Raw genomic sequence first — 27,880 nt, 5'->3', positions numbered from 1 at the left:
TAGTTAAATTTAAAAAGTTTAGTTATTTAGTAAAATCGATTCATGCTCGATTCATCAGTGTTACCATCTAACAAATGCATTGAACCGACAGCTTATTGCAATACGTCAAATTAAGTCGGAACATTACCTGTTTTGGTACCTGGTCCAGAGATATTTGAAGTGGGCACAAAATTTAATTTTGTGTTTTAAAATTTTTAAAATCGGAGTCGGAGTGATACAATCCCCTCTGCACGAACCCGAAGACGCTTTATATTAGTTAATTTATTTTTTTTGCAATTTTTAGGTGGTTGTATTTGACGACTACATACATACATCTATTGCATAGGTGGCTATAATGGTTCTTCTTTTCTTAGTAATGTTGAAAGATATCATCCTGGAAATGACACCTGGACTTCAATGAGCGATTTCCTTGTAAAAGATATTGGCTTTAAAGTAATATGTTATAAAGGCAAGATAATTTGTTTTGGTTGGTTTTAAGGCTTCCAATTCCGGGATCCCGAGCACCGGGATCCCGGGATCCCGGTGTTTTCTGGTACCGTGAATCCCGGTGCTGAAACTAGTCTGAATACCGGGATTACGGTGCTGGCAGAAATTTATTTGAAAATATTATTTTTACAAAAATATTATGGAAATGGTATGAACTGTATTGTGTCGCAGATATTGTGCTCAACCGCAATGATATTTGAAGCATATTTTAACTGATTCGAACTCAGAATCGACCACTGATCACGTTTTCATGATCTAGAAAAAATATTGTGTGTGTGACTGTTTCTGTGTGAGTGTCTGTAATGGCCGCCTTATACCGTATTGACACGATGCAAGTAGCTTGGACTAAATAGTTTGGATCAAATAACTTGGATGTTACTTTGCAGCGTTGCAACAGGTGATCAAATCTGTAAAATATTTTGGGTAATAGCAGAAAATGACGTCATTCAATTGAATCCCAAAATGATTCTTTGCTGCTATCGAATTTTTAATAAATTATCTAGGTAAATATGTGTCCAATATTATGTATCAAATTGAAAAATAAATTGAGGATCAAAAAGTCGTTATCAGTTGGATCGTGATAGATATTTTCCTATCGTATTTACCAATAAATTGATATAAAAGGCGAACGACAGCGGCTTCAAAATATTGTCGACTTGGAGATTCAAAGGTAAGCACTTAAATATGTAGAAGTAAATTTAGATTATACACATTATATAACAAAACATTGATAAAAATCATAATTCAATTTTAAATGCCGTTTAATTTATTTTAATCGATTATTTAATTTATTCGATGCTCAACAAATATAATATGTAATCAATTCATATGCTTAAAATTTATAAAAAATTCATTAATAAAATAAAACTATACAATATGTTATCACAAATCAACTTTTAGGATAATATTTTATTGTATTGGAGTATTAATTTTATATTATGCTTTGTATTATAATAAGTAATATTTAAACACAAATGCGATACGCGTTTTCCCACTTGCAACTTATAACTTTATATTTTTCCCCTTCCTTTTTTCGTTTTAGTAAATTGCTAATTTTGCTTGCCAATTCCCAATTTTGAAAATGACGGACAACGATCATCAAAAACAAATGCAATATGGATTCTCCCACATGCAATGGATGCAAAATTTTTATACGCAAGGAATGTTTTCCGACATCGATTTGATTATTTTGAAGAAAAGGTGAGAATTTTCAACGCATTAATTATTTTATTATATAACACGCGGGATATACCTTTGTACTAACGAAGCGGCTTAAATTAATTTGTAATGCAATTTCAGATATCACACTCACAAGTCAATCTTGTACAGTGTAAGTCCTTACTTTAGGTCAATACTTGATCAAAATATGAATATACGAGGGTTGGAGATTTACATTGATGGAATTAGAAAAGAATCTGTGGACAAGGTTTTTGAATTTCTGTATAAGGGCACTTTGGGTAAGAATTCACGAATTTCTCAATTGACGAATTTTGTGATTGTTCCTGCGGTTCAATTTTATATTAACGATTTTTTTCAGAAATGACAATAGAACAGGTGGCAAATATTTTAAAATTGGCCGAAATTTTACAGATTGACGAACTTAAGAAGAATTGTTATTCGTTTTTAGAGACAGTATGTCGGGACAACAAAAAAGTCTCACAAAAAACAGAAGATATTGACAAATATTTATTATGTAACTTTTCAAAAGTAAGTCTGGACTATATATTATTTTTTTAGGAAAATATTTATTTCCGTAAAAATATATTATTTTGTAAAATTAACTTCTATTTTAAGATAACAAGTCACGAAAAGTACTTAAACTTGTCTGTTGATAAGGTGAAGCAATTACTGTCATCCGATGATTTGCAAGTGTCATCACTGATGACATCTTGCAAATCAGAAGAACAGGTGTTCAAAGGACTATCGAAGTGGCTTAAATACGATTGGAACAATAGGAAGAAAGATCTGTATTCTCTGATGAAATATATTCGATTACCCCTTTGTGATGTTTCGGTTGGGTTTTTATTTTTGCCTGCATCTTAATATGAGTTGACTGATGTTTTAATATTCGTATATCATTTGCTTTTAAAGTTTTTACTGGAAGAAGTGAGGTCACTGTGTTGCGAATACGATTCGGAATCTCCATTTTCAATTGTGTTGGATGCCTTACGGTGGCACCAAATGCCCAAAAAGAGATCTTCTTCGAGTTTGACGAATGCCAAATGCCGAAATATACATAAACAAGTTTTGATTTTTGGGGGACGTAATCGTAATGTAAGTGTATTTTCCATTCCATTGTTCACTTTTTCATTTATGAATTAACGTGTTTACAAAATGTTTAATATTCTGTTTCAGATATCGGGTATAATAGATATGTACAACCCAATAACTAATGCATGGAGTGAATTATTTCACACTACTATTAAAATCACTAATTTCTCGGCAGTTATACATAAAAAAAAAGTATTGATATTTGGCGGATGGGATGCAAATGGAATTGACACTAATGAGGTATGCAATGATATCAATTTTCTATTTCATAACACTTTATCTACTTTCAAATTACTTTTACATAATCGTAAGAAAATGCAACCTCGTGTATTTGATTTATCTATAATAAACTTTGAATGTACTTATCTGTACTCGGAATTAAACATTGATTACATTTTCGTGGTTTTTAAAAATGTGCGTGTGTTTTTAGAGATGATTTCAACATTGTTAATTAAACTTTTTGTTAGTCAATCATGTACATAATTGTTTACTGTAATAAAGTAATTATTTTTCATAATTTTAAGTATTACCCTTTCGTATAAGTAGGTCTACTACTATTTTATGTTAATCTCCTAAACCGCTCAATGGATTTTAAATGAAACGTTTGTACACACTGACTCAATTGACATGACATTTTTTGTAGGTTTACTCGTTTAATCTTCTTACAAGAACACTAAATAAATTAGCAGCAATGAAATGTAAAAGATGGCAATCAACAGCAGCTTTATTTGTTGGTGACCGAATCTTCGTGATTGGCGAAGACGGTGCTTCAAACTCTGTAGAAGAGTGAGTGAATTTTGCTATAAATTTTAGTGCTATTTTAAAATTTTAGTAATGATCATTCTCGCTATGTTTTCAGATACGATTACGTTAAAAACAGCTGGAAAAAAGTTGCCCCCATGAATGATAGTAGATTGAAGCACACCTCAGTAGTCTATAAAGACGACATTTATGTATTTGGTGGGTATAAAGGTAGCAGTTGTTTAAAATCTGTTGAAACATTCAACACGAAAACAAATAAATGGAAGACTTTGAGTCCGATGAAAACGGCGACAAGTTCATTATCTGTAAGTTCAAACTTTTATTCTAACAATATCAGAAAAAGCTTTTTTCGCGTTCAAATAAAAACAAACAATACCAGAGGTGCAGAGTCAGAGTCATAGATTCGTGGCTTTTTCGCTGTAGTTGGAATCGTAAAAAAAATCAAGTGACTCCGACTTTGGTTTCACATTTACATTGCATTTATTTTTTTCGTAATAATGATAAATAGTACATATTTATAATTTAGTTTTCGTGCCTAAAATAATTAACATGTATGAATGATTAAGTTGGCATGCACGAGTTGAAGAATGGTAAAGTTGTCATCTTGTACGTGTGACGCTTAAAGATGAACACTATCGTTGTGGCGCTCCGCCGATTAAACAATATTTTATGCTGCCCATCGAGTCTCACTTACTGCCCGGCCCTTTTCTTCTCAAAACCAGATCTTACACATACATATGTATGTATGTATGTATATAAATATTAAACTATTAACTAAGATGATTACGAGTGAAGAGTGAATGCATGTATCTGAGACAATTTCTATATTTGTCTTTTTTCATGTTTAGGTCAAATTGACAATAGATCTGATATTTGACAAATCCGCTACACCAAATGCGTAATATTTATTAGTATCATATACTTACATCAGAACACACGATTGTGTATTCATAAATAAAACATTGAAAAAAAGCTTAATTTAAAGTATGTAATTAAATGATTAATAAAAATCAGCTTACTCTACATATGTACAATGTATAATATATATATATATATATATATATACATATATGCAGCATCTTGTATTGGTATTTAAAATCAACCCAAAGTTAAGAAGTGGGGAAAAAATTGTAAAAAATTTAATTTTACATTTTTAATTTTTTAGCATCGGAGTCGGAATCAAAGTTGTGCTTTTTTTATAACGACTCCACAGCCCTGAATGAAACTTTTCATAAGCAATAATTACGTCTTTAATTACATTCCTATTATTACTTCGTCTGTGCACGTTTTGTCAAGAATATTCAGTCCGGGAATGTTTTGTCGTGATTCCCATTTACCTGTCACACAAAAACCCGATTGTTTAAGGTGATACAGTACCCTTTGCACAAGCCGGTAGAAGTTCTTATGTCTGTTAATTTTGTTTTATTGCAATTTTTAGGCGGTCGTAGTCGATGACTACATCTATTGCATAGGTGGACGTGATGATGACTCTTATCATCTTAGTAATGTGGAACGATATGATCCACGAAGTGACACCTGGACTTCAATGAGCGATTCACTTGTAAAAGATTTTGGTTTTAAAGCAGTATGTTATAACGGAAAGATAATTTGTTTCGGTTGGTTTACACTTACATATGTACATATTTTATCAATTGTTTCCTGAAATCGGTTGTTTAATTTTACTCCGTCTTTTTAAGGGGGATTTATTTCGAATGCAGTACAGGAGTACGACCCAGCAAACGACCAATGGAAAATAATTGGCAAAATGCCAAAACAACGAATCTGTTATAATGCCCTAGTTTTTTAATTTGTTTATCTTTCATTTGTATGGTATTGTGTATTTTTTTACATTGGACCCCGTAACAAAAACATTTACCTATAAAGCGGCTCTCATTCCCCTTGAACAAACTGAAATACATATATTGAATTTACCGAAATTACAAGATAGTGTAATAAATTGATTTTTTTTATATATAATAACTTTATTATGTTAATACATATATAATATATCATATAGTGGTTTTGAAGTCATTATTTTTGCATCCTCTTCCACATTTGCTATGATTTTGTATTAAACATCACAATGCAGAATGAATTATTCAATGCTTTCATACTTTTTAACGTCGCATACAGGGACCTAATAAGAAAAATGCATTTGGCAACAATATTTATTGAAATCGATACTTATTTTAACTAATTAAGTGCATTCTACATAATTCACACCACCAATTTTTGTCCATTTTTGTGACTCAATTGGACTGCAATTTGAATGTTATATAAAATACATCAATTTTCATTTATGTACTACTTTTTAGTGCTTGTAATAATTATAATCTTTTCAACGTGGCTTTCACACCTATGGGTTAGTTTATCATTTTTTTATGTTAAAGCAATTTTATTTATTTATTTTATTTTGTTTTATTTTTTTTTTATTTTTTTTTATTTAATTTACACCAAGAAGGCCTAACAGGTAAACCCAATGCACCTTCCTGGCCAAAGACAATTATATAAACATATATGTACACCATCCATATATACACAAATACACATACATACATACATAAATATAAAAATACATATATATACATATATATACATACACACCTACCCATATATATATATATATATATATATATATATATATATATATATATATATATATATATATATATATATATCAGTGGCGGACGGTGGGTGTTAATACCGGGTGTGCTGTGTATGCCGTAGGGCATAGGGTATAAAATTAGCAATTAAAAAAAAATACTCGTTTTGCATTACAAAAATGTTTAATTTATTAGTTATTTATACATAAGTTCAATGCGACGTTTCTGAGACATAAACTTTTCGATCACGTCTGCATAGAATGTGTCTTTCTGTTTTAATTCCACCAATAACTTTTTTTCTATTGAAATTAAGCTAAGGCCACATAATCTATCTTGACCTTGCGTACCTCTATAGCAAGTTTTTATTCTTTTCAGCGCCGAAAAAGAACGTTCTGCTGAAGCTGTACTGCTTGGTATCGTTAATATTAATTCTCCCAGCTTAAACACCTCTTTAAAACCAGATTTGAGGTTATTTTTTGTCATGAATTGTATTAATTCATGAACAGGTTTCTCTGAAAATTCAGAGCTGGAATATAGCACAATGAGTTCGTTTTTCAATCGAATATAATCAAACAGTGATCCATAAAAATCTTTTAATTTATTAATTAAAACATTTGGAAAATTTTCTTTATATTCGTCATATTTATCATTACAAAGAAGGTGGAAATATTCTAATTTGGAAAGTGAAGAATATCTACATTCGACTTGTGCGATTATGCTATCAACTATTTTGAAATATAATTGACGAAATGAAGTTTTATCTTCTACTTCTGAATAATTTTTTAATCTTTGTGGCCTACGATCATGATCATCATTTTTTTCATTTAAATAATTATTCCATAACATTTCAAAATTATTATCCCTTTCGTATTTCAGTTGCTGCAAAACATCATTAATTTTTTTACAACAATATAAAACGTCCGAAGATTTAGATTGAAGAATGTTATACAAAACATCAGTTATTCCAAACAGTTTTGAAAAAATTTGAAGAAGTTTAATTGTTTGAAAATCCTCTAAAAAGCCTAAAAACCCTCGTGCTTTTATAACAGTATCTGTGTCCCATAATTCACAATTTTCTATAACATGTCGAAAAAAATCTGTAAATTGACTTCTGTATTGTTGTACTGTGCTACTTAAACGAGATGTAAAATTCCACCTTGTGGGTGCTACAGAGGGAAGTCTTTTTGTCACAAATTCCTGTAAAGCGAATACTCTTTTGGAAGATTTTGAAAAGTATGTAGACAATCCATTTAAAGTTTGAAAAAATGATTTACTTTCTTTAATATCAGAAAGACCTTGCTGCAATACTAAATTCAATACATGAGCATAACAGTGTGTAAAAAGAGCAAAAGGATAAGCATTGAGGACTTTGGATTGCAAACCATTTACGTGTCCACTCATTACACTTGCTCCATCATAAGTCTGTCCAACCAATTTGTCTTGAATTTTAAATTCTTCAACTATGTTCACCACGTGACGGAATAGACCATTAGATGTTTTATCAGCACTAACGTCTGTAAAACTAATAAACCGTTCATGTACATTGCCTTTACATACAAAACGTAAAACTGTTGAGAGCTGTGATTTTGTCATTATATCTGAAGTTTCATCGAGAATAATAGCAACAAAACTTGCTGACTCTACTTCATTTTTTATATGAACTTTAATAACATGAGCGATTGCTTCGATTATGTCATTTTGTATACTTGGAGAAGTACCACGAAAGGTAGTAGCAGTATTTAAATGAGTATCTAAAACAGAATCATATTCTCGAAGAGCATTTAGATATTCAATGTAATTGCCTTTGTTTACGGAATTACATGACTCGTCGTGAACTCGCAGGGACAGTTCTTGTTTTCCTAGATAGATTATTGCGTTAATAATTCGTTTTAAAACATCTCTATTTTTATTTACTTGTTCATTATGTCGACTTATTTCGGCTTTACGTTGACTGTCAATTAATACGTCGATTCGTTGTTTGCCAAACATTTGTATGGAAAGAAATGATTGAACGTGTGCCTGCGATCCTTCGTGTTTCTTCAGTGCTGCTGTCAAATGGTTGAGATCAGCAAATCCTTCTTTGTTCCACACATTAATATCTTTGGAGAACAATAAACATGGCCAGCAGAAAAGTTTGGATCGAATTTCACAGCCTGTAATCCATTCGAATTTTTTATAATTTGAAACGCAAAAATGTCTAGTGTAAACTTTTGTTTTTTCTTTATGCAAACTGGATAAATTTGGAAGAGACGGACACGGTTTCCCATATTTAATTATTTTTAATTTTATCTCAAAACTTCTATTTGAAAACGGAATAGTTAAAATGTCTTGAACACTGTTAGCCATTATTAGTTATTAGAGGTATGACTGAGATATGACCATAAAAATACGAATGTGCGAAAAAGTACGAGACCACGTGTCGCATCGCATTCGGTCAATTGCCGAGTGGTGCGGTGCGGTGCGGTGCGGTGCGGTGCGGTGCGCGGTGCTCTGAAGTCGTAGCACACCGTACGTCTTAATATCGCGAACAAACCTATACAAGCGAATATCCGCCTGCACACTCCAACCAAACCCACCAATTTGCTGCACGGCATAGGTATTCTCTCGTCGCGGCGCACAAACTACATCTAACATCACACAACACGCTGCAGACTGCACACCACACCATACACCATACATTTAGCGCACGCGGTAAATACACCATACACATCAATGCCTGTTTATACAACAACACATTATTTTGTATTAAAATACTACTTTATGTGGTCTTTGGTTTTCACGGGTGTGCGCCGCACACCTAGCACACACCCAATATACGCCACTGATATATATATATATATATATATATATATATATATATATATATATATATATATATATATATATATATATATATATATATATATTCACATATACATATGTACATACACATATACATATACATATAAACATACGGTTCAACGACAAAATGTACCCGAAAATTAGTGCACTGACAAAATGTACCCGCGACAAAATGTTCACGCGACAAAATGTACCCGCGACAAAATGTAAACGGAAATAATGTTCAAGCGACAAAATGTTCAAAAATCCTAAATTATCCTATTTTAATGGCAAAAGTAACTTTTTATTGTATTATATTTATCGATGTATATGGTACTTTTTATCGTATAGATCGCGGGTGTTATTAAATTATTATAAATTAAAGGTGTTCTCAACCGTACCAACATATTCTTATTTAAATTGAACAATTACATTTTAAGCGAATGTCATTTTGACTCATTGAATATCATTTTAAGATGTCATTGAATTAGTATAAATGTCAGGGGTTCTCAACCGTATCCAATATTTATGTATTTAAATTGAAAAAAAAAACTTTCTAAGCGTATGAACTGCAGATTACATTGAATTAGTTTATATTCTTTTTTATTTCTTTTTATTTACTTTATTTCAAATGAATAATCTACTTTTTATCGTACACATCGCGGGCGTTATTAAATTAATATAAATGACAGGGGTTCTCAACCGTATCCAATATTTACTTATTTAAATAAAAAAAAAACTTTTTAATCGTATTGCAGATGTCATTGAATTATATGTATATATATATATATATATATATATATATATATATATATATATATATATATATATATATATATATATATATAAACCAGCAGTCACATAAAACGGAACGCTTGTGAATTTTGCGACATACGTGTTTGTTCTAATCATCACTTCGTTATTTGTAACTTTATCTTAGTTATTTCTTCTGTATATTGGTAAAAAAACGTAATTCTTTTTAACTATGTACAAAATACAGTTATCTTGTATGGTGACCGGAGAGGTTGCTCGAAAGCGGTACCCACACGGGAAAATTTGGCTATTGTCGCAACCCACTATGGACAACCCGCCACTGCGATACCCACTGACTCTCGTATGCGCAGGTAGCAAATTTGACTGAAATACTATTGTCCCAATCGCCCATTCCCACCTATCGCCGTATACACAGCATTGAAAGTTCAACTGAAATACTTTTCGCACTCGCCGAAATTTTTCGCCGAAAGGCATACATATGTATATGAACACGTGAATTTTTGTTTGTTTTCTCGTCAGTAGTTTGTGTGGTTTATAGTTAGCCGAGTATTTTTATGGTAGGATACTATAATACTAACATATGTACTTACTACTTTTTTATATTTTTTATTCGATTTTACATTCTAGTTGATTTTCAATTTTGTATTTTAAACATTGATTAAAATATATTACATTGGAATTCGATTATTTTTGTTTTTTCTTGTTGATTTCTCAGTGTTGCATTATTTTTATACCTGCTATGACCGATAACTTTTAAAATTATAAACTTGTATACATTTTATTATTTGCAAATTTTCGAAGCAAAATTTGGTTCAAAATCTATCAAAATGTCCAAAGTCTATCAAAAACCATAACAATGATTGTTCCAATGTTTCCATTATTTTTAGTATTTTCGTCCGCCGACGTTCAGGCTTACTTGTGTGATTAATTTATTTGTAATTTATTTTTATAATAATAGTAATGTAAGTGCATATACATAACTTGTATAAGAAGTGTTAAATATTTTTTGAAACTCGTGTCAGATCTATGAATAAGTAAGTATCACTTATTGTAATACAATTTTATCCACTTTTTTATATTTCCAAACTTTTATCATTTGAACTTGAATTATTTAATCAATTTATATGATTTGATTGCTGTTTGAATCTTGCATTTTATCATAAAATTTCAAAATGATATTATCATGACGAGATTTGCAGCGAACAGCGAACGAGTATGTAAGTGCTTCGTTGCAAGGTTTGTTTACCTAAAATTTCTTAGAATTGTCTCTGAACTAATACAGTAATAAAGTAAAGTAAAATAACTAGAGGTAGGATAGTCACAGTGCTATCCATTGTTCGATACACCTTTAACAATGAATTTACAACCTTTGAACAATACACGGCCCCCTCAGGCTCTGGTGACTAAAAATAACACAGCATACCTACACTTGAGTAAGGGCAGCGATGGTAAACCTTTCGGAATTTACGGATCACTTCATTTATAATTTTAAATGCCGTGGACCACTTACATATATATGAATAAATACATACATTTGAAAAATAATGATCATTTAATCTAACAAAAAGTATAAAATTCGAATTTAATCTTATTTTTCAAGCTAATACCGGTACCGAGTTATTTTATTTTTTGAGTAGGTTATTTAGTATATATTATTTTTAAGATGACAATTATGTAATGTTGAAAATTGAACCAAAACTGATAACTTGAGTTCTACATAGTACCCAGGGAAGAGACTTTTTATGTAACTATGTGCATAAGGTTTGTTGGGAACATCGAAAACAAATCAAAGTTTCTATGACTACGATATCGACATCGTTGAATTTTTTTTGAATCGTTGAACCGGGAACGGGAATGGCATGCGTTATTGTGGCATTATAACTTTATAACGTATGCCGGGTAGGGATCCCAAATATTCGTCGACTTCAACTATTCGAATATTGAATAGTAAATCAAGAGCTATTCGAATATTCGAATATATTTGAAAATTAAAAAAAAGGTAATTACATATTTACTCATCATAAATTACATTATATTTATATATAATATATTACAATTAATACATAATTTTAAGAAAATTAAAAAAAAACATAAAACTAAAATGCACACATAAAAGATAACATAAAAATTTATAAACTCCTTCTGCTGTTATTAAATATGCACTATTCTTGTTTAATTCTTTGATTGTGGTTTCAACGGGAGTATGAACATCAATTAAAATTTTCAAAATATCAATTTCATTCTTAGAAACAGTATTGAAATTATATTATTTTAGTGCTATGTTTACACTTTCGTAAACTTGAATAAATCGTCTTATCATAGTTGCCATTGAATTCCACCTCGTTTTTACATCCAATAATAATTTCAATTTTTTATTTTCTTTTTTCATTATGATTTTTTCTAAAAATGTATATTTCGCCGGTGACTTCTTAAATATTCGATTTATTTTTCTGATGTTTTCTAAAATTTCGTAGAGATTATTATCGATCGAAAAGTGATTTTTTTCAAACATTTCTGTATTTAATAAATAAAAATCCATTTCTTCTCATGTAGACATTTCATCTTCCTCATTATCTTCATTTTCATCACATTTATCTCCATTACATATTTAATTTTCTTCATAATCGTCTTTCCATATTGATTTTGTGTATTTATTTTATAAAAAAATATACACACGAATCATATTCGAACAGTTGATGAAATATTCGAATAACGAATGGCTGAAAAATCAGACGAATAATTCGAATACTGGAATATTCGAATATTCGATTGGGATCCCTAATGCCGGGTTCAGCTAATTCTTCATTCATTAAAAGCACATTCATATTTCAATTAAAATAAAGTTTGTGTTTGCATCCTTAAAGATCTGTCTTGAGATAAGCTTTTGCAAAGAAAAAAAATGGGCCGCCGTACGATGAACAATTATCGGTCATAGCAGGTATAAAAATAAAAATGCACCACTGAGAAATCAACAAGAAAAAACAAAAATAATCGTATTCCAATGTAATATATTTTAATCAGTCTGGTTACTTCCAGACACCCCAAATGCCGAGCCACTGGACACGATACGATGATATTTGGCTGATATTAATTTCACCGCTAATTGTTGTTTAAAATACAAAATTGAAAATCAACTAGAATGTAAAATCGAATAAAAAATATAAAAAAGTAGTAAGTACATATGTTAGTATTATAGTATCCTACCATAAAAATACTCGGCTAACTATAAACCACACAAACAAGTGACGATAAAACAAACAAAAATTCACGTGTTCATATATGTATGCCTTAGGGAAAAATTTCGGCGAGTGCGAAAAGTATTTCAGTTGAACTTTCAATGCTGTGTAGAAGGCGATAGGTGGGGATGGGCGATTGGGACAATAGTATTTCAGTCAAATTTGTTACCTGCGCATACGAGAGTTTGTGGGGACGGGCGACAAGTCAACCCGGTTTGAGTGGGTATCGCAGTAGCGAGTTGTCCATAGTGGGTTGCGACAATAGCCAAATTTTCCCGTGTGGGTACCGCTTTCGAGCAACCTTTCCGAAAGAAATGGCTGTGAACGACAGGTCTGTGTAGCAACGGTCGTAAACGAACTATCGTAGACGTTACGAAGTAATGCATATAATATTTCAAATTATGGAATAAGTGTTATTATTCGTATATTTTAAATAGGGTAAGCGTGAATATGCAGACCCGAAGATTAAGTAGTACGAACAACAAATGTATCTTTTTTCAATTGGTTGAAATGCACGATAATTTAAATCAATGTCCGATAAATACGTCAATACATACATACGTATACGCGCTCATTTTAGATATGAATAGCAGAATCCTTGAGCTTGCGAACCTTGGTCTAGAATCCGTCCATACGTAAGATTTTACTCTTTTTAAGAAATATTTTTTGCGGAACTCTAAATAAAAGCCGCTTTTATGCCGCATTCTTTTATGATGCATTCTATTTACCTAGGACAAAATTTAGGTACAACTTTTCTTGTACCTAAATTTGTTTATTCCCATTTTTTTTAAATTTTATTTATTTTTTACCCTTGATTTTTAGCGTGGTGGAAAGAAGAAAATTTTGTTATATGGGGGGGGGGGAATTTTTTTAAATCCTGGGTCAGTCCCAGTCCGTCACTGCATACATACATGTGTATGTGTAAGATCTGTTTGTCACAAGACAAAGGTGGTACAGTAAATGAGATTCGTTGGGCGGCCTAAAATGTTGTTTACTCGGCGGAGCGCCACAACGATAGTGTTCGTCTAAGTGTCACACGTACAAGATGACAACTGTGGCATTCTTCAACTCATGCATGCCAACTTAATCATTTATACATGCATTATTTAAAAATCGAAAACCAAAGATTCTCCCTTTTTTTATCAAAAGCAAAGTTCATAATGACGATTTGCGAACCTTAGTTAAGAAACTCTGCATACGTAAAAGTTTGGATAGCTAAAAAACTATTTGGAAAAAAAAATTCTGCCCGGTTTAGAAACCCTGCTAAAAAATAAAGTTTTGCGGCCTTAGTTGACAAACCCTGCTTGCGAAATTTTTCAAGGCACAAAGAGTATCAAATAAATTTATTCTCATTTATGAAATTATCATGTAGATATGACCGACAATTTCAATACAGTAATTATTTTCGAAAACGCATTTAAAACTTATTGAAAAAATTGATTTTGCGCTGAATAGTCCAATTTTTTCGAGAATTGCCTCTGCGAATCGTAAACGATGTAATAATTTAACTATGGAAAAAGCCGAAAAAGAATATTCAAGTTCCGCGAACGACTTATTTTAACGAAATTCTGTGAACGAGTTGTCAGGTAACCAAAATAAACGTGTGGCGAGTGACATTTGTGTTTTTAGGTTTTTGATTTTTTGTATTTTTGTAACAAAATGGATTAAATCTCAAGATCCTTAATTGAACTAATAGTAATCAATACTTACATGATGTTATTATCGATTATAATAAGCCAATTAAGCGTATCATTGACGGTATTTCGTCCAAATGGTCACAAAGTTGTAAAACGTGTTTGGGGTCGAAGGTAACAAATAACTCGGGGTCGAAAGTAACTGTTACTTTCAACCCCGTCTCTCTTTCGGATTTTCGGTCCTTTATTTTTACAAAGCTTGATCTAATTGTAACGTTATTGTTAAATTAAAGGATGCTACGGAATGGAATCCGAACTACGAGATCTAGAGATAGACCTTTTGAATTATTGTTATCTTCTTAATATTTAAGTGTATAATATATACATACATATGTATATATAGTGATTTATATACTAATAAATTTTAAACAAAATCCCACAACTGGAAGAACATATATCTTGTGTGAGTTTCCCTACATTTGCGCTCAATTTGTATCGAAAATGCTCTCATAGCCGGTATATTATTGTGTGCGTACGAAACTGCTCTCATAGCTCGTGAACGTCTATGTATGTATGTTTCATTATCTATTTTTAATTTATTTTTCATAAGTATTCAATAAACATAATTGATTGATTGAAGCGTCTATGTACGTATGTTTCATTATCGAATTTTTTTGATAAACATAATTGATTGAGTGAAGCAAAATAAATTAAAATGCATTTTTAATTGAATTCTAATTTTCGTCAATATTTTGTTATATAATCTAAATTTACTTATATATGTGTGTGCTCCGAGGTAATATAATGCTTTTCTTTGAAAGTAAGTTGATTTCATATGTTGATATGTGATAAGAGAATATTTCATGTAATCCAAGTGATTACATTCAACGAAAATTATTTACACTGAAAATTCATCAATACCCACAAAAATGTCACTTAAAGGAAAATTTTTCTAATATCGTAAGAATTTTGTTTGATGGGCAATTATTTGCATTTTTTAAATAATAATAATACAGGCCACAAAAAGTTTGGTGTTTGATTAAGACAATAATTTGAATATGCGGTATTTAATTAGCCGACAGCTTCAAATGCCTTTTGTAGGTTATTAAATTAATTATTATACTACATGTATGTATGGTCTGTAAATAAAATAAACAAGCAGTGTTTGGTAGACAAACGGGCAGTAATTATAATACATGGCCAAATCGTTTGATCGGTATTTTATATTTAACGGTCAGCACTTATATTTTATTTTGACTGTTTTTAATTTGGCGTAGCCATACTTGAGCATTATACAAGTATGTACGTACAAGCATGCAGACACAAACTGCATTCTGGAAACTGCAAACTGCAAGTCTGGAAAATGTGTGGTATAATGCTTTGAACAAAGTGGTCACGGGTTCATATTTGACCATAGATGTATGGATGTAATTGATATTTATTTACTTTGTATAATAATACTCGTATCAAATGTACAATGTTTCTGGCCAGGGAGGCGCTTTGGGGTTACCTGTTAGGCCTTCCTGGTATAAATAAAAAAATAATAATATGTATTCAGTATACGCATGTATGTATATGCAAATTAATAATATAGCTCTTGTTCCTAATAAAATTCTTATTTTTTGTTTATAAATTTTGATTTTTTTTCAAAACCACATATGAAATGTCAACGGGCAAAATACTAGTAGAAATTTCAAATCAAAGGAACACACATACAATTATATAGATAGTTAGAGGAATGATTAAGAAATTGATGTGGCTATTTGTGCATAAAGTATCGAAGATGCTTTTGCTTTTGATTTTATTCTTAAATTTTTAATGGCATTGAATTTCATATTAAATTTTCCATTGTCCTTTAAAGGTTTCTGATTTTCACTATCACTACTGAGAAATTCTTCATCTGAATTCGAATCAATTCGTGATTCGACTTCAATATCTTGATTTTTGCATCTTTTTTGAAAACATTCCTCTGGAAATGCTTCGATTTTTCGTTTCTCCCGCACAAATAAAATATGGCGACAAGGAACAATGTATGATTTCCAAAAACTGCACGTGCAGTTTTTTGGAGATGTATAGTATTTTATGCTGCCACCATCTTTGAAATTTTCCCAGACTTCGCCATTTTCCATCATCGACATGTCTAATCTTATAATTTATTAGTCTTAAATCCTAATTCTAATAATCTTCTTATGTACTTATGTACTGCATGTACAAATAGCCAATAATTCGTTGATACTGTATGTACAAATAGTCACATCCTTAAGAAATATAATTTCATATTCTGTCTTGCTACGACATAAGAATTGTAAGAAATTTGATGGCCACCTTATTCCGTGTTGACACGATACAAGTAGCTTGGATTAAATAGTTTGGACCAAATAACTTGGATTTTACTTTGCAGGGTTGCAACAGGTGATCAAATCTGTAAAATATTTTGGTTTATAACAGAAAATGACGTTATTTAATCGCATCCCAAAATGATTAAAAATTCAATAGCAGCAAAGGCTGCTATTGAATTTTTAATAAATTATCTAGATAAAAATGTGTCCGATATCTGCCAATTATGTATCAAATTTAAAAATAAATTAAGCTTCGAAAAATCAATTAGATCGTGATAGATATTTTCTTATCGTATTTACCAATAAATTGATATAAAACGCGAACGACAGCGGATTCAAAATATTGTTGACTTGGAGACTCAAAGGTAAGCACTTAAATATGCAGAAGTAAATTTAGATTTTACACATTATATAACAAAACATTCATAAAAATCATAATTCGATTTTAAATTTCTATTAATTCATTTAAATTTTGTTAACTATTTAATTTATTTGATGCTCGACAAATATAATATTGTTGCGTAGGGGTGGGTGGAGGATTTAAGTAAAAGGCCAAAGTCGTGTCACAGCATTTATTGGTGATTAAGGAGTTACACACACTGGCAGTGCTCCGTCCAGAATGTCTTGATATCGCCAAAGTACCGCCTTATAAAGGGCAGGTCTCTCAGGACATCTTCGACGTCTGATTTGTTTACCTATTGTTTTGGTCACGTACTCGGATATGTATTCCCACGACATTCGGTCCTACGATACCACGGTATCGGTCACTTCTGAGACGGGACCAATAACGGCCAACTCGGGGACCATTGTTTAGCCTACATGCACTTAGTAATCCTTGAAACCAATTATAACGGTCGCACAGTGTCAGGGATGCACCTCGGCTTAATCCAATTGCACTTAACCGGCGTAGTATATGCTACAATATGTAATAATTTTTAGTACATATATGCTACAATATGTAATCATATGCTTAAAATATGTATATAGAAATTTCATTAAAAAAATAAAACTGTACAATATGTTATCATAAATCAACTTTTAGGATAATATTTTATAGTATTGGAGTATTAATTTCATATTATGCAATGTATTATACTACGTAATATTTAAACACAAATGCGATACGCGTTTTCCCACTTGCAACTTTGTTATTTTTTTATTATTTCAACTCTTTGTTTTTTCCCCTTCCTTTTTTCATTTTAGTAAATTGCTAATTTTGCCTACAAATTCCCAATTTTGAAAATGAGCGACAACAATCATCAAAAACAAATGCAATATGGATTCTCCCACATGCAATGGATGCAAAATTTTTATACGCAAGGAATGTTTTCCGACATCGATTTGATTATTTTGAAGAAAAGGTGAGAATTTTCAACGCATTAATTATTTTATTATATAACACGCGGGATATACCTACATATGTACTAACGAAGCGGCTTAAATTAATTTGTAATGCAATTTTAGATATCACACCCACAAATCAATCTTGTACAGTGCAAGCCCTTACTTTAGGGCAAAACTTGATCAAAATATGGATATACGAGAATTGAAGATTTGCGATGATGGAATTAGAAAAGAATCTGTGGACAAGGTTTTCGAATTTCTGTATAAGGGCACTTTGGGTGAGAATTAACGAATTTCTCAATTGACGAATTTTGTAATTGTGCCAGCGGTTTAATTTTATGAGCGATTTTTTTCAGAAATGACAATAGAACAGGTGGCAAATATTTTAAAGTTGGCCGAAATTTTGCAACTAGATGACCTTAAGAAGAATTGTTATTCGTTTTTAAAGACAGAATGTCGGGACAACCAACGAGTATCACAAAAAACAGAAGATATTGACAAATATTTATTATATAACTTTTCAAAAGTAAGTCTCGCCCATATATTATTTTTTTAAGAAAATATTTATTTCCGTAAAAATATTTGTTTTTGTAAAATTAACTTTTATTTTAAGATAACAAGTCACGAAAAGTACTTAAACTTGTCTGTTGAGAATGTGAAGCAAATGCTTTCATCCGATGATTTGCAAGAATCATCAGAAGCTCAGGTGTTCAAAGGACTATCCAAGTGGAATAAATACGATTGGAACAATAGGAAGAAAGATCTGTATTCTCTGATGAAATATATTCGATTACCCCTTTGTGATGTTTCGGTTGGGTTTTTATTTTTGCCTGCATCTTAATATGAGTTGACTGATGTTTTAATATTCGTATATCATTTGCTTTTAAAGTTTTTACTGGAAGAAGTGAGGTCACTGTGTTGCGAATCCGATTCGGAATCTCCATTTTCAATTGTGTTGGATGCCTTACGGTGGCACCAAATGCCCGAAAAGAGATCTTCTTTGAGCTTGATGAATGCCAAATGCCGAAATATACATAAAAAAGTTTTGATTTTTGGGGGATCTCATCGTGACGTAAGTGTATTTTCCATTCCATTGTTCACTTTTTCATTTATTAATTAACATGTTCACAAAATGTGAAATACTCCATTTCAGATATCGGGTATAATAGATATTTACAACCCAATAACAAATTCATGGAGTGAATTATCTCACACTGCTATTAAAATCACTCAATTTTCTTCAGTTATTTTGAAAAAAAAAATATTTATATTTGGCGGACGGGATACAAATGGAAATGTCACTAATGAGGTATGCAATAATATCAATTTTCTATTTCATAACACTTTATCTACATACAAATTACTTTTACATAATCGTAAGAAAATGCAACTTCGAGAATTTGTAATAAACTTTGAATGTACTTATCTGTACTCGGAATTAAACATTGATTACATTTTCAATGGTTTTTAAAAATGTGCGTGTGTTTTAAGATAATTTAAACACCGTTAATTAAACTTTTTGTAAGTCAATCATGTACATAATTGCTAACTGTAATAAAGTAATTATTTTTCAAAATTTTAAGTATTACCCTTTCGTATAAGTAAGTCTATTATTTTATGTTAATCTCCTAAACCGCTCAATGGATTTTAAATGAAACTTTTGTACACACAGACTCAATTGACATGACAATTTTTTGTAGGTTTACTCGATTAGACTTCTTACAAGAAAACTAAATAAATTAGAAGCAATGAAATGTAAAAGATCGGCTTCGACAGCAGCTGTAGTTAGTGACCGAATCTTCGTGATTGGCGGATTCGGTGCTTCAAACTCCGTAGAAGAGTGAGTGAATTTTGCTATAAAATTTAATGCTATTTTAAAATTTTAGTAATGATAATTCTCGCTTTGTTTTCAGATACGATTACGTTAAAAACAGCTGGAAAAAAGTTGCCCCCATGAATGATAGTAGATATAATCACACCTCAGTAGTCTATAAAGAAGACATTTATGTATTTGGTGGGTATACTGGTAGCAGTCGTTTAAATTCTGTTGAAACATTCAGCACGAAAACAAATAGATGGAAGACTTTGAGACCGATGAAAACGGCGACGAGTTCATTATCTGTAAGTTTAAACTTTTATTCTAACAAAAATTTATATATAATTTTTCGCGTTCAAATAAAAACAAACAATACCAGATGTGCAGAGTCAGAGTCATAGAGTCGTGGCTTTTTCGCAGGAGTTGGAATCGTTAAAAAATCAAGTGACTCCGACTTTGGTTTCACGTTTACATTGCATTTTTTTTTTTTCGTAATAATGATCAATAGTACATATTTATAATTTAGTTTTACTTTTGTCGCCTTTTTTGTGTATTAAAATGATAGTTGCGATATTCCATCCTTCTGGTATAGCTTGGTTCTGGACGCATTTGCTGAAAAGCCTAGCTAAGATATTAATTAGGGGGGGCCGCCACATTTTAGTAAGTCAATGGGAATATTATCTTCCCCTGGGGTTTTACCGTTCTTTGCAGTTTTTAGCGCGGCCTCTACTTTGCTGCAGGAACCCTTTGGCCATGTGTCGATTCCGGAGCGGGAAATTGACCGTTGTTGTTCTCGTATAGTTTTATATATATATATATATATATATATATATATATATATATATATACATATATATATATATATATATATATATATATATATATATATATATATATATATATATATATATATATATATTTATATATATATATATATATATATATATATATATATATATATATATATGAGTTCGGTCTATCGTGTCATGCGGGGAAGACGTGCTCTGCGTTCTCCCCGCTACTACTCGCTTAAACCCGGCTATTGCACGAAATTAAATCTAAAAACTTAACCATCCGCTCACTTATTTTACTAATTGCATCCTAGTATAATTTAAGTGTAAAAATAATCAGCAGATCGGTCGTAAAGCGTATTTATATCAGTGAATTCGTAAAATTTTGTCATATTAGTTTTTTTTTTTTTTTGTTTGTGTCTAAAATCTGTGCAAAGCCAATACGGCCGGGGTATATTCGTAATATCTCCCTACCTGAATACAAAAAATAAGGTCCTTTCCCGTCAGTCAATAGTTTGTCCCACAGAAGCAATAAATCTTCCACATAATTGCTTCCAGCAAAATTTTTAACGAACTTTATTTAATAACAAGCAGAAACAGTGTTTCCCAACTGTCTATCATTTCTTTCTCATATTTAAATTATATCAAAGTAATTCGTGTAATTTTATATTCTTTACTAAATTTATTATTAAAATATTAAATTGCAAACCGCACTCACACATATATAAATCCGTTGTCTCCAAAGAGGCGTCTCACGATAAAGATCTGTAAAAAAGTAGTATAACAATTGCTAATCTATTATTATCATAACTAACTACTTTCACTTACAAAGTAACCCTGTTAAATGGCATGTAATAATTCATAAGTGATCCAAGTGATACCTAGGATGACTATCTGTCAAAGCTGACCACAGAGAAGAGTCTATGGCGGTAAGAACTCACTCCTTGAATGGAAATCTCTCTCAAGTACCGCCTTTTTCTCAACACATCTTGGATAAATGCGAGAAAAATAATATCCAAACCTCCAACAAGGTAAGAGTGACAATGGATGATAGCTTAGCTAATAGAAACCTGTATTTAGCCACGTACAATGTAAGAACGTTATCGAGTGAAGGAAGTGTGCTTGCATTAGAGAATGAATTAGAAAGTATCAAATGGGATTTAGTAGGACTTAGCGAAGTAAGACGAAAACAGGAAAACCAAATAATCCTAAAAAGTGGTAACTGTCTCTACTGGAGAGGGCTACCAAATGGTAGAATAGGAGGAGTAGGGTTTCTTATCAATAAGAGAATAGAAAGAAATATTATAGAAATAAACGACATATCGGAACGTATATGCTATGTAGTATTAAGAATCTCGAGCAGGTACACTTGTCAAATCTTCCAAGTGTACGCCCCCACATCTAGCCACCCAGACGAGGAAATAGAAGACTTCTACGAAAAACTACAGGGCGCATACGATAATAGCCGCCACCACTTTAAAATAATCATGGGCGACTTTAACGCAAAAATAGGACAAAAGGCAAACACAGAAAGAGCAGTAGGCAATTTTGGTACCGGCCAAAGAAACGACAGAGGCGATCGCCTCATAGAATTCGCAGAACACAACAGGCTCTTTATCACTAATTCATTTTTCAGGAAAAACACCAACAATAAGTGGACTTGGGAGAGTCCTAAAGGAGACAGAAACGAAATCGATTTCATCCTAACAAATGTCCTGCACTCCGTTAAAGACGTTAGTGTTTTAAGTAAAGTAGATATAGGTAGCGATCACAGATTAGTCCGTGCCAGGATGGCCATTAATATAAATTGCGAACGTAGGAAATTAATAAAAGGATGCAGTAACTCTCCAGATTTCGCTCAACTAAGGTCTAGGAAAAAGGAATTCGAACTCGAACTTGGAAATCGATACGGGAAATTAAACCCAGAAGCAGACATCGAGGAATTGAACACTGTAATTAGTTCGGTTCTAGCCTCAACAGGTAAGAAATTATTTGGACTCAGGAAACAGATTAAGCTAAGTAAAATTTCAGAGGAAACCAAAAATCTAATTAAGAATAAAAGGAAGTTAGATAGGGATAATAATAAGCAAGAATACAATCTAGTAAATAAGGAAATTAAGAAGAGAATAGTCAGGGATGTCAGGGATTTTAACAGCAAGCTAATCGAAAATACCATTAAGAATAACCGTAGCCTGAAAAAGTGCAAACAAGATCTTTTCTTAAGCAAAAACCAAATGATCGCAATCAGATCAGAGAGCGGAGTAATAATTAGGAATAGAGAAGAGATCATAGACAGAGTTTATACGTTCTATGCAAAACTTTACGAGAACAACAACGGTCAATTTCCCGCTCCGAAATTGACACACGGCCAAAGGGTTCCTGCAGTATTGCCTAGCGAAGTAGAGGCCGCGCTAAAAACTGCAAAAAACGGTAAAACCCCAGGGGAAGATAATATTCCCATTGACTTACTAAAATGTGGCGGCCCCCCCCTAATTAATATCTTAGCTAGGCTTTTCAGCAAATGCATCCAGAACCAAGCTATACCAGAAGGATGGAATAACGCAACTATCATTTTAATACACAAAAAAGGCGACAAAAGCGATATCAAGAACTACCGACCCATTAGTTTACTTTCAGCGGCCTACAAGCTCTTCACGAAGGTTATTACAGATAGGCTGAAGAATATCCTCGACGAGAACCAACCTATAGAGCAGGCAGGGTTTAGGGCAAATTTCAGCACAATGTACCACCTCCAAGTAGTTGGCGAACTAATCGAGCGCGCCAACGAATATCAACGGCCATTGTGCCTAGGTTTCGTCGATTATGAGAAAGCCTTCGATACAGTTAGTCATAATGCAGTACTTAACGCTCTACAAACACAGGGAGTGCCGGAACCCTATGTGGGACTGTTAGCTGCAATATATAAGAATGCCACAGCTTCGGTTAAAATTTTTTCGGGTACAGATAGATTTAGCATAGGAAAAGGAGTAAGACAAGGAGATACAATCTCGCCCAAGTTATTCAATGCGGTGCTTGAGGGAGTTTTCAGGAACTTGGATTGGGATACAGCCGGAGTAAACATCAATGGTCGCTTTTTGAGTCACCTTCGGTTCGCAGACGATATAGTTTTAGTAGCTCGTGATTCAGCTGACCTACTTATCAGACTAACACAGCTGGACAGGGAAAGTAGAAAAGTAGGATTAAAAATTAACGTAGATAAGACTAAACTAATGTTCAATAGTTATTGCATGCCTGATAGCATCCCCTTAGATGATAAACCAGTAGAAGTAGTAAATAATTATTTATATTTAGGTCAAATAATTGACATGTCTGGTAGTAAAAATGAAGAGATAAAGAGACGTATGAAATTAGGATGGAGTGCATTTGGACGGATGAATGCTGTTTTTAAATCAAAAATGCCACTCTGCCTGAAGAAAAGGATCTTTGATCAATGCGTTTTGCCAGTGATGACGTATGGATGTGAAACTTGGACACTGAACGCCAAGATGCTAAATAAAATCCAATGCACTCAAAGAAGTATGGAACGCTGTATGCTTGGCATAACGAGGAAAGACAGAAAGCGGAACACGTGGGTGAGAAATATGACAAGGGTAGTGGACATAGTGGATAGAGTGAAGAGATTGAAATGGCAATGGGCGGGTCACGTAGCTAGGAGGATGGACGAAAGGTGGACAAAAGAAGTGCTTGAATGGTACCCGAGAGAAGGCAAAAGAGTAAAAGGAAGACCGCAAGGAAGATGGGTGAACGAAATTAGGAAAATGTGCGGAATGAGATGGATGAGTGTTGCGCAAAACAGAGACGAGTGGAAGCGTGTTGGAGAGGCCTTCATCCAGCAGTGGATGGCGAATGGCTGTAAATGATGATATATATATATATATATATATATATATATATATATATATATATATATATATATATATATATATATATATATATATACATATATTCATATATATATATATATATTCATATATATATACATATATATTTATATATATATATATATATATATATATATATATATATATATATATATATATATATATATATATATATATATATACATATATTCATAATAAAGGAGGAAAAAATTGTAAAAAATTTAATTTTACATTTTTAATTTTTTAACATCGGAGTCGGAATCAAAGTCGTGCTTTTTATAACGACTCCACAGCCCTGAATGAAACTCTTTATAAGCAATAATTACGTCTTTAATCACATTCCTATTATCACTTCGTCTGTGCACGTTTTGTCAAGAATATTCAGTCGGGGAATGTTTTGTTGTGACTCCCATTTACCTGTCACACAAAAACCCGATTGGCTAAGGTGATGCAGTGATGCCTACGTACGAGCCGGTAGAAGTTCTTATGTCTGTTAATTTTGTTTTATTGAATTTTTAGGCGGTCGTAGTTGATGACTACATCTATTGCGTAGGTGGACGTGATGGCTCTTCTTATCTTAGTAATGTGGAACGATATGATCCTCTAAGTGACACCTGGACTTCAATGAGCGATTCACTTGTAAAAGATTTTGGTTTAAAAGCAGTATGTTTTAACGGAAAGATAATTTGTTTTGGTTGGTTTCCACTTACATACAGATTTTTATCAATTGTTTCCTGAAATCGGTTTTTTAATTTGAGTCCGTCTTTTTCAGGGGGAGAAAATTCGAGAGCAGTACAGGAGTACGACCCAGCATACGACCAGTGGAAAATAATTGGCGCAATGCCAAAACATCGATCACATTATAATGCCCTAATTTTTTAATTTGTTTCTCTTTCATTTGTATGGTATTGCGTATTTTTTTGACATTAGACCCCGTAACAAAAACATTTACCTATAAAGCGGCTTTCATTCCCCTTGAACAAAATGTAATACATATATTGAATTTACCGAAACTACAAGATGGTGTAATAAATTGATTTTTTTATATATAATAATTTTATAATGTTAATACATAAATAATATATCATATAGTGGTTTGAACGTCATTATTTTTGCATCCTCTTCCACATTTGCTATGATTTTGTATTAAACATCACAATGCAGAATGAATTATTCAATGCTTTCATACTTTTTAACGTCGCATACAGGGACCTAATAAGAAAAATGCATTTGGCAACAATATTTATTTAAATCGATACTTATTTTAACTAATTAAGTGCATTCTACATAATTCACACCATCAATCGCAACTTATCCATTTTTGTGACTCAATTGGACCGCAATTTGAATGTTATATAAAATACATCATTTTCATTTTTACTTTATTTTACTTCTTTTTTAGTGCTTGTAGTAATTATAATATTTTCAACGTGGCTATGGGTTAGTTTATCATTTTTTTTTTTATGTTAAAGCATTTTATTCTTTTGAATAAATTTTACTGAATTATTTAAAGTAGATATGTATGTTGAAGAAGAATTATGTTTTTAGTTAATGATTTTTATTTGTAAAGTTGTACATACTTTATAGCAAGGAATATCATGTCTGTGATTTTAAGAAAAGTCATTTGCTGATTGATTTATGTTGTCGAATTAAAAAAAAAATCTGCGGAGTTTTGATATTAAATATATTATAGCTTCTTTAGTAGTGTGAATAATGAAGCAAATTTATAAAAAAAAGTTTTCCTTTTAGAACCAAGTTCAACTTAAGGTTCACTATATTACTGGTTAGAAATTGTTTACGTCACGCCATATAAAAAATACATAACGGTTATTTAATTTAACGCGGTTTTGAGCCATTTTTTTCATATTATACAATTAAATACAAATATTAATTAATTATATTTTAAAGGTATATAATAAAAATAGACCGCGATGCGAATCGAACATTTTATTTTATTCGATAACTTAATATGCCGTAACCCATGCAATGATATTTCATCGGGCACAACACTAGTTAAATACATATATAAATAAGCTTTTTATTAATTTTCTTATAAAAAGTTCTATAAAATAATTCATTCCAAGGAATCGGGCATTTGGCCCGTGTGTTAATCTGAGAGGAGCAAGATGACAATCGTGTATTTATTAAAATGTAATAATTAAAGGGCGGCTACAATGTGGTCTCTTTTTTCTTCAAAATGGTCAATTTCTTGTTTAAAGGAGGTGAAGGCCAAGTTTGTCTTAGCTAATAAAATGTGACATATGTATATTATTAATGGCTGGAAATCAAGGATTCAGTCGGTAAAGATTTTGTTTACCAAGGCTAATAATATTTCAGAATGTTTTAGGACCCGAAGCTAAAATAGACAAATAAAAACGTTCCTTAAAATATTTTGGAATATAAAATTTTTAGCAGGAAACGCATTTCAAAATGACATTATTTCATTGACATAAATTACATTATTTCTTTAACTATGCGTGCATGTAGAAATAATATGTATCTACGTAGTATGTATGTATGTATCCAGTTGAGTGGTAAATTCCGACAGTTGGATCGTATTATATATTTTCTTATCAAAAATACCAATATATTTAGCAGACCTAATTTTTTTAATTTGTTTCTCTTTTTATTTTTGTCATATTGTCTATTTTACCTTAGGCCCCTATAAAAGTCATGGAATGGAATGAAAGATGAATTATTTACATTTCTTTTCCAGCATTAACTCTCATATAAAACAGTTTTCATTCCCCCTAAACAAAATGTAATATAGTGAATTTTACGAATTTACAAGCTACATAATTTTATAAATTATTTTTGTGTATATTATAATTATGTTATCTTAAAGGCTTTAGCGCCATTATTTTTGTATTCTCGGCCACATCTGCTAGGATTTTCTATTAAACATCACAATGAAGAATTAATTATTCAAAGCTTTCATATTATTTTACGTCGTGTTAATACGAGAAAGTTTTACGTACAATAAATTATTCAAATATTTTTTTTAATAAATGTAAAAAGAATTTTAAAAATTCGTTCTAAACATATAAATAATTATTTCCATATGAAAGATTGAATAGAAAGTATATATAAAATAATTACAAT

General features: G+C 31.6%; 3 protein-coding genes across 3 annotated transcripts in view; 2 read left to right on the top strand and 1 right to left on the bottom strand.

Annotated features, from left to right (window-relative positions):
- The window catches only part of LOC143915612 (uncharacterized), an 854,026-nt gene that overhangs the window by 525,904 nt on the left and 300,242 nt on the right, over positions 1-27,880 (bottom strand). The gene's annotated exons all lie outside the window — the stretch shown is intronic.
- LOC143916165 (kelch-like protein 24) lies at positions 1,134-5,530 on the top strand. The gene is made up of 11 exons (XM_077437105.1): positions 1,134-1,156; positions 1,529-1,686; positions 1,786-1,943; positions 2,024-2,193; positions 2,281-2,499; positions 2,578-2,760; positions 2,842-2,997; positions 3,401-3,543; positions 3,617-3,824; positions 4,958-5,135; positions 5,217-5,530. Exons 2-11 carry the CDS (start codon positions 1,568-1,570, stop codon positions 5,324-5,326), a joined length of 1,644 nt encoding a protein of 547 aa, XP_077293231.1. The 5' UTR covers positions 1,134-1,156; positions 1,529-1,567; the 3' UTR covers positions 5,327-5,530.
- On the top strand, positions 17,248-25,826 carry LOC143916163 (kelch-like protein 15). The gene is made up of 11 exons (XM_077437100.1): positions 17,248-17,290; positions 18,129-18,286; positions 18,390-18,547; positions 18,626-18,795; positions 18,883-19,080; positions 19,159-19,341; positions 19,423-19,578; positions 19,970-20,109; positions 20,183-20,390; positions 25,298-25,472; positions 25,551-25,826. Exons 2-11 carry the CDS (start codon positions 18,168-18,170, stop codon positions 25,658-25,660), a joined length of 1,617 nt encoding a protein of 538 aa, XP_077293226.1. The 5' UTR covers positions 17,248-17,290; positions 18,129-18,167; the 3' UTR covers positions 25,661-25,826.

This window comes from Arctopsyche grandis, chromosome 8, assembly GCF_051622035.1.
Source record: "Arctopsyche grandis isolate Sample6627 chromosome 8, ASM5162203v2, whole genome shotgun sequence".
In the NCBI taxonomy this organism is placed as follows: Eukaryota; Metazoa; Arthropoda; class Insecta; order Trichoptera; family Hydropsychidae; genus Arctopsyche; species Arctopsyche grandis.
Note: the sequence above shows the minus strand (reverse complement) of the source record. Positions and strands in the feature narration are given on the sequence as shown.

What these genes read in the sequence shown, in the direction of transcription:
- LOC143916165 (XM_077437105.1), top strand. Translation starts at nt 1,568, where the DNA reads ATGACGGACAACGATCATCAAAAACAAATGCAATATGGATTCTCCCAC. An exon ending in TTGATTATTTTGAAGAAAAG is followed by an intron (nt 1,687 to 1,785) that starts GTGAGAATTTTC and finishes ATGCAATTTCAG; the next exon opens with ATATCACACTCACAAGTCAA. An exon ending in CGGCGACAAGTTCATTATCT is followed by an intron (nt 3,825 to 4,957) that starts GTAAGTTCAAAC and finishes TGCAATTTTTAG; the next exon opens with GCGGTCGTAGTCGATGACTA.
- LOC143916163 (XM_077437100.1), top strand. Translation starts at nt 18,168, where the DNA reads ATGAGCGACAACAATCATCAAAAACAAATGCAATATGGATTCTCCCAC. An exon ending in ATGGAAATGTCACTAATGAG is followed by an intron (nt 19,579 to 19,969) that starts GTATGCAATAAT and finishes AATTTTTTGTAG; the next exon opens with GTTTACTCGATTAGACTTCT. An exon ending in GCTTCAAACTCCGTAGAAGA is followed by an intron (nt 20,110 to 20,182) that starts GTGAGTGAATTT and finishes CTTTGTTTTCAG; the next exon opens with ATACGATTACGTTAAAAACA.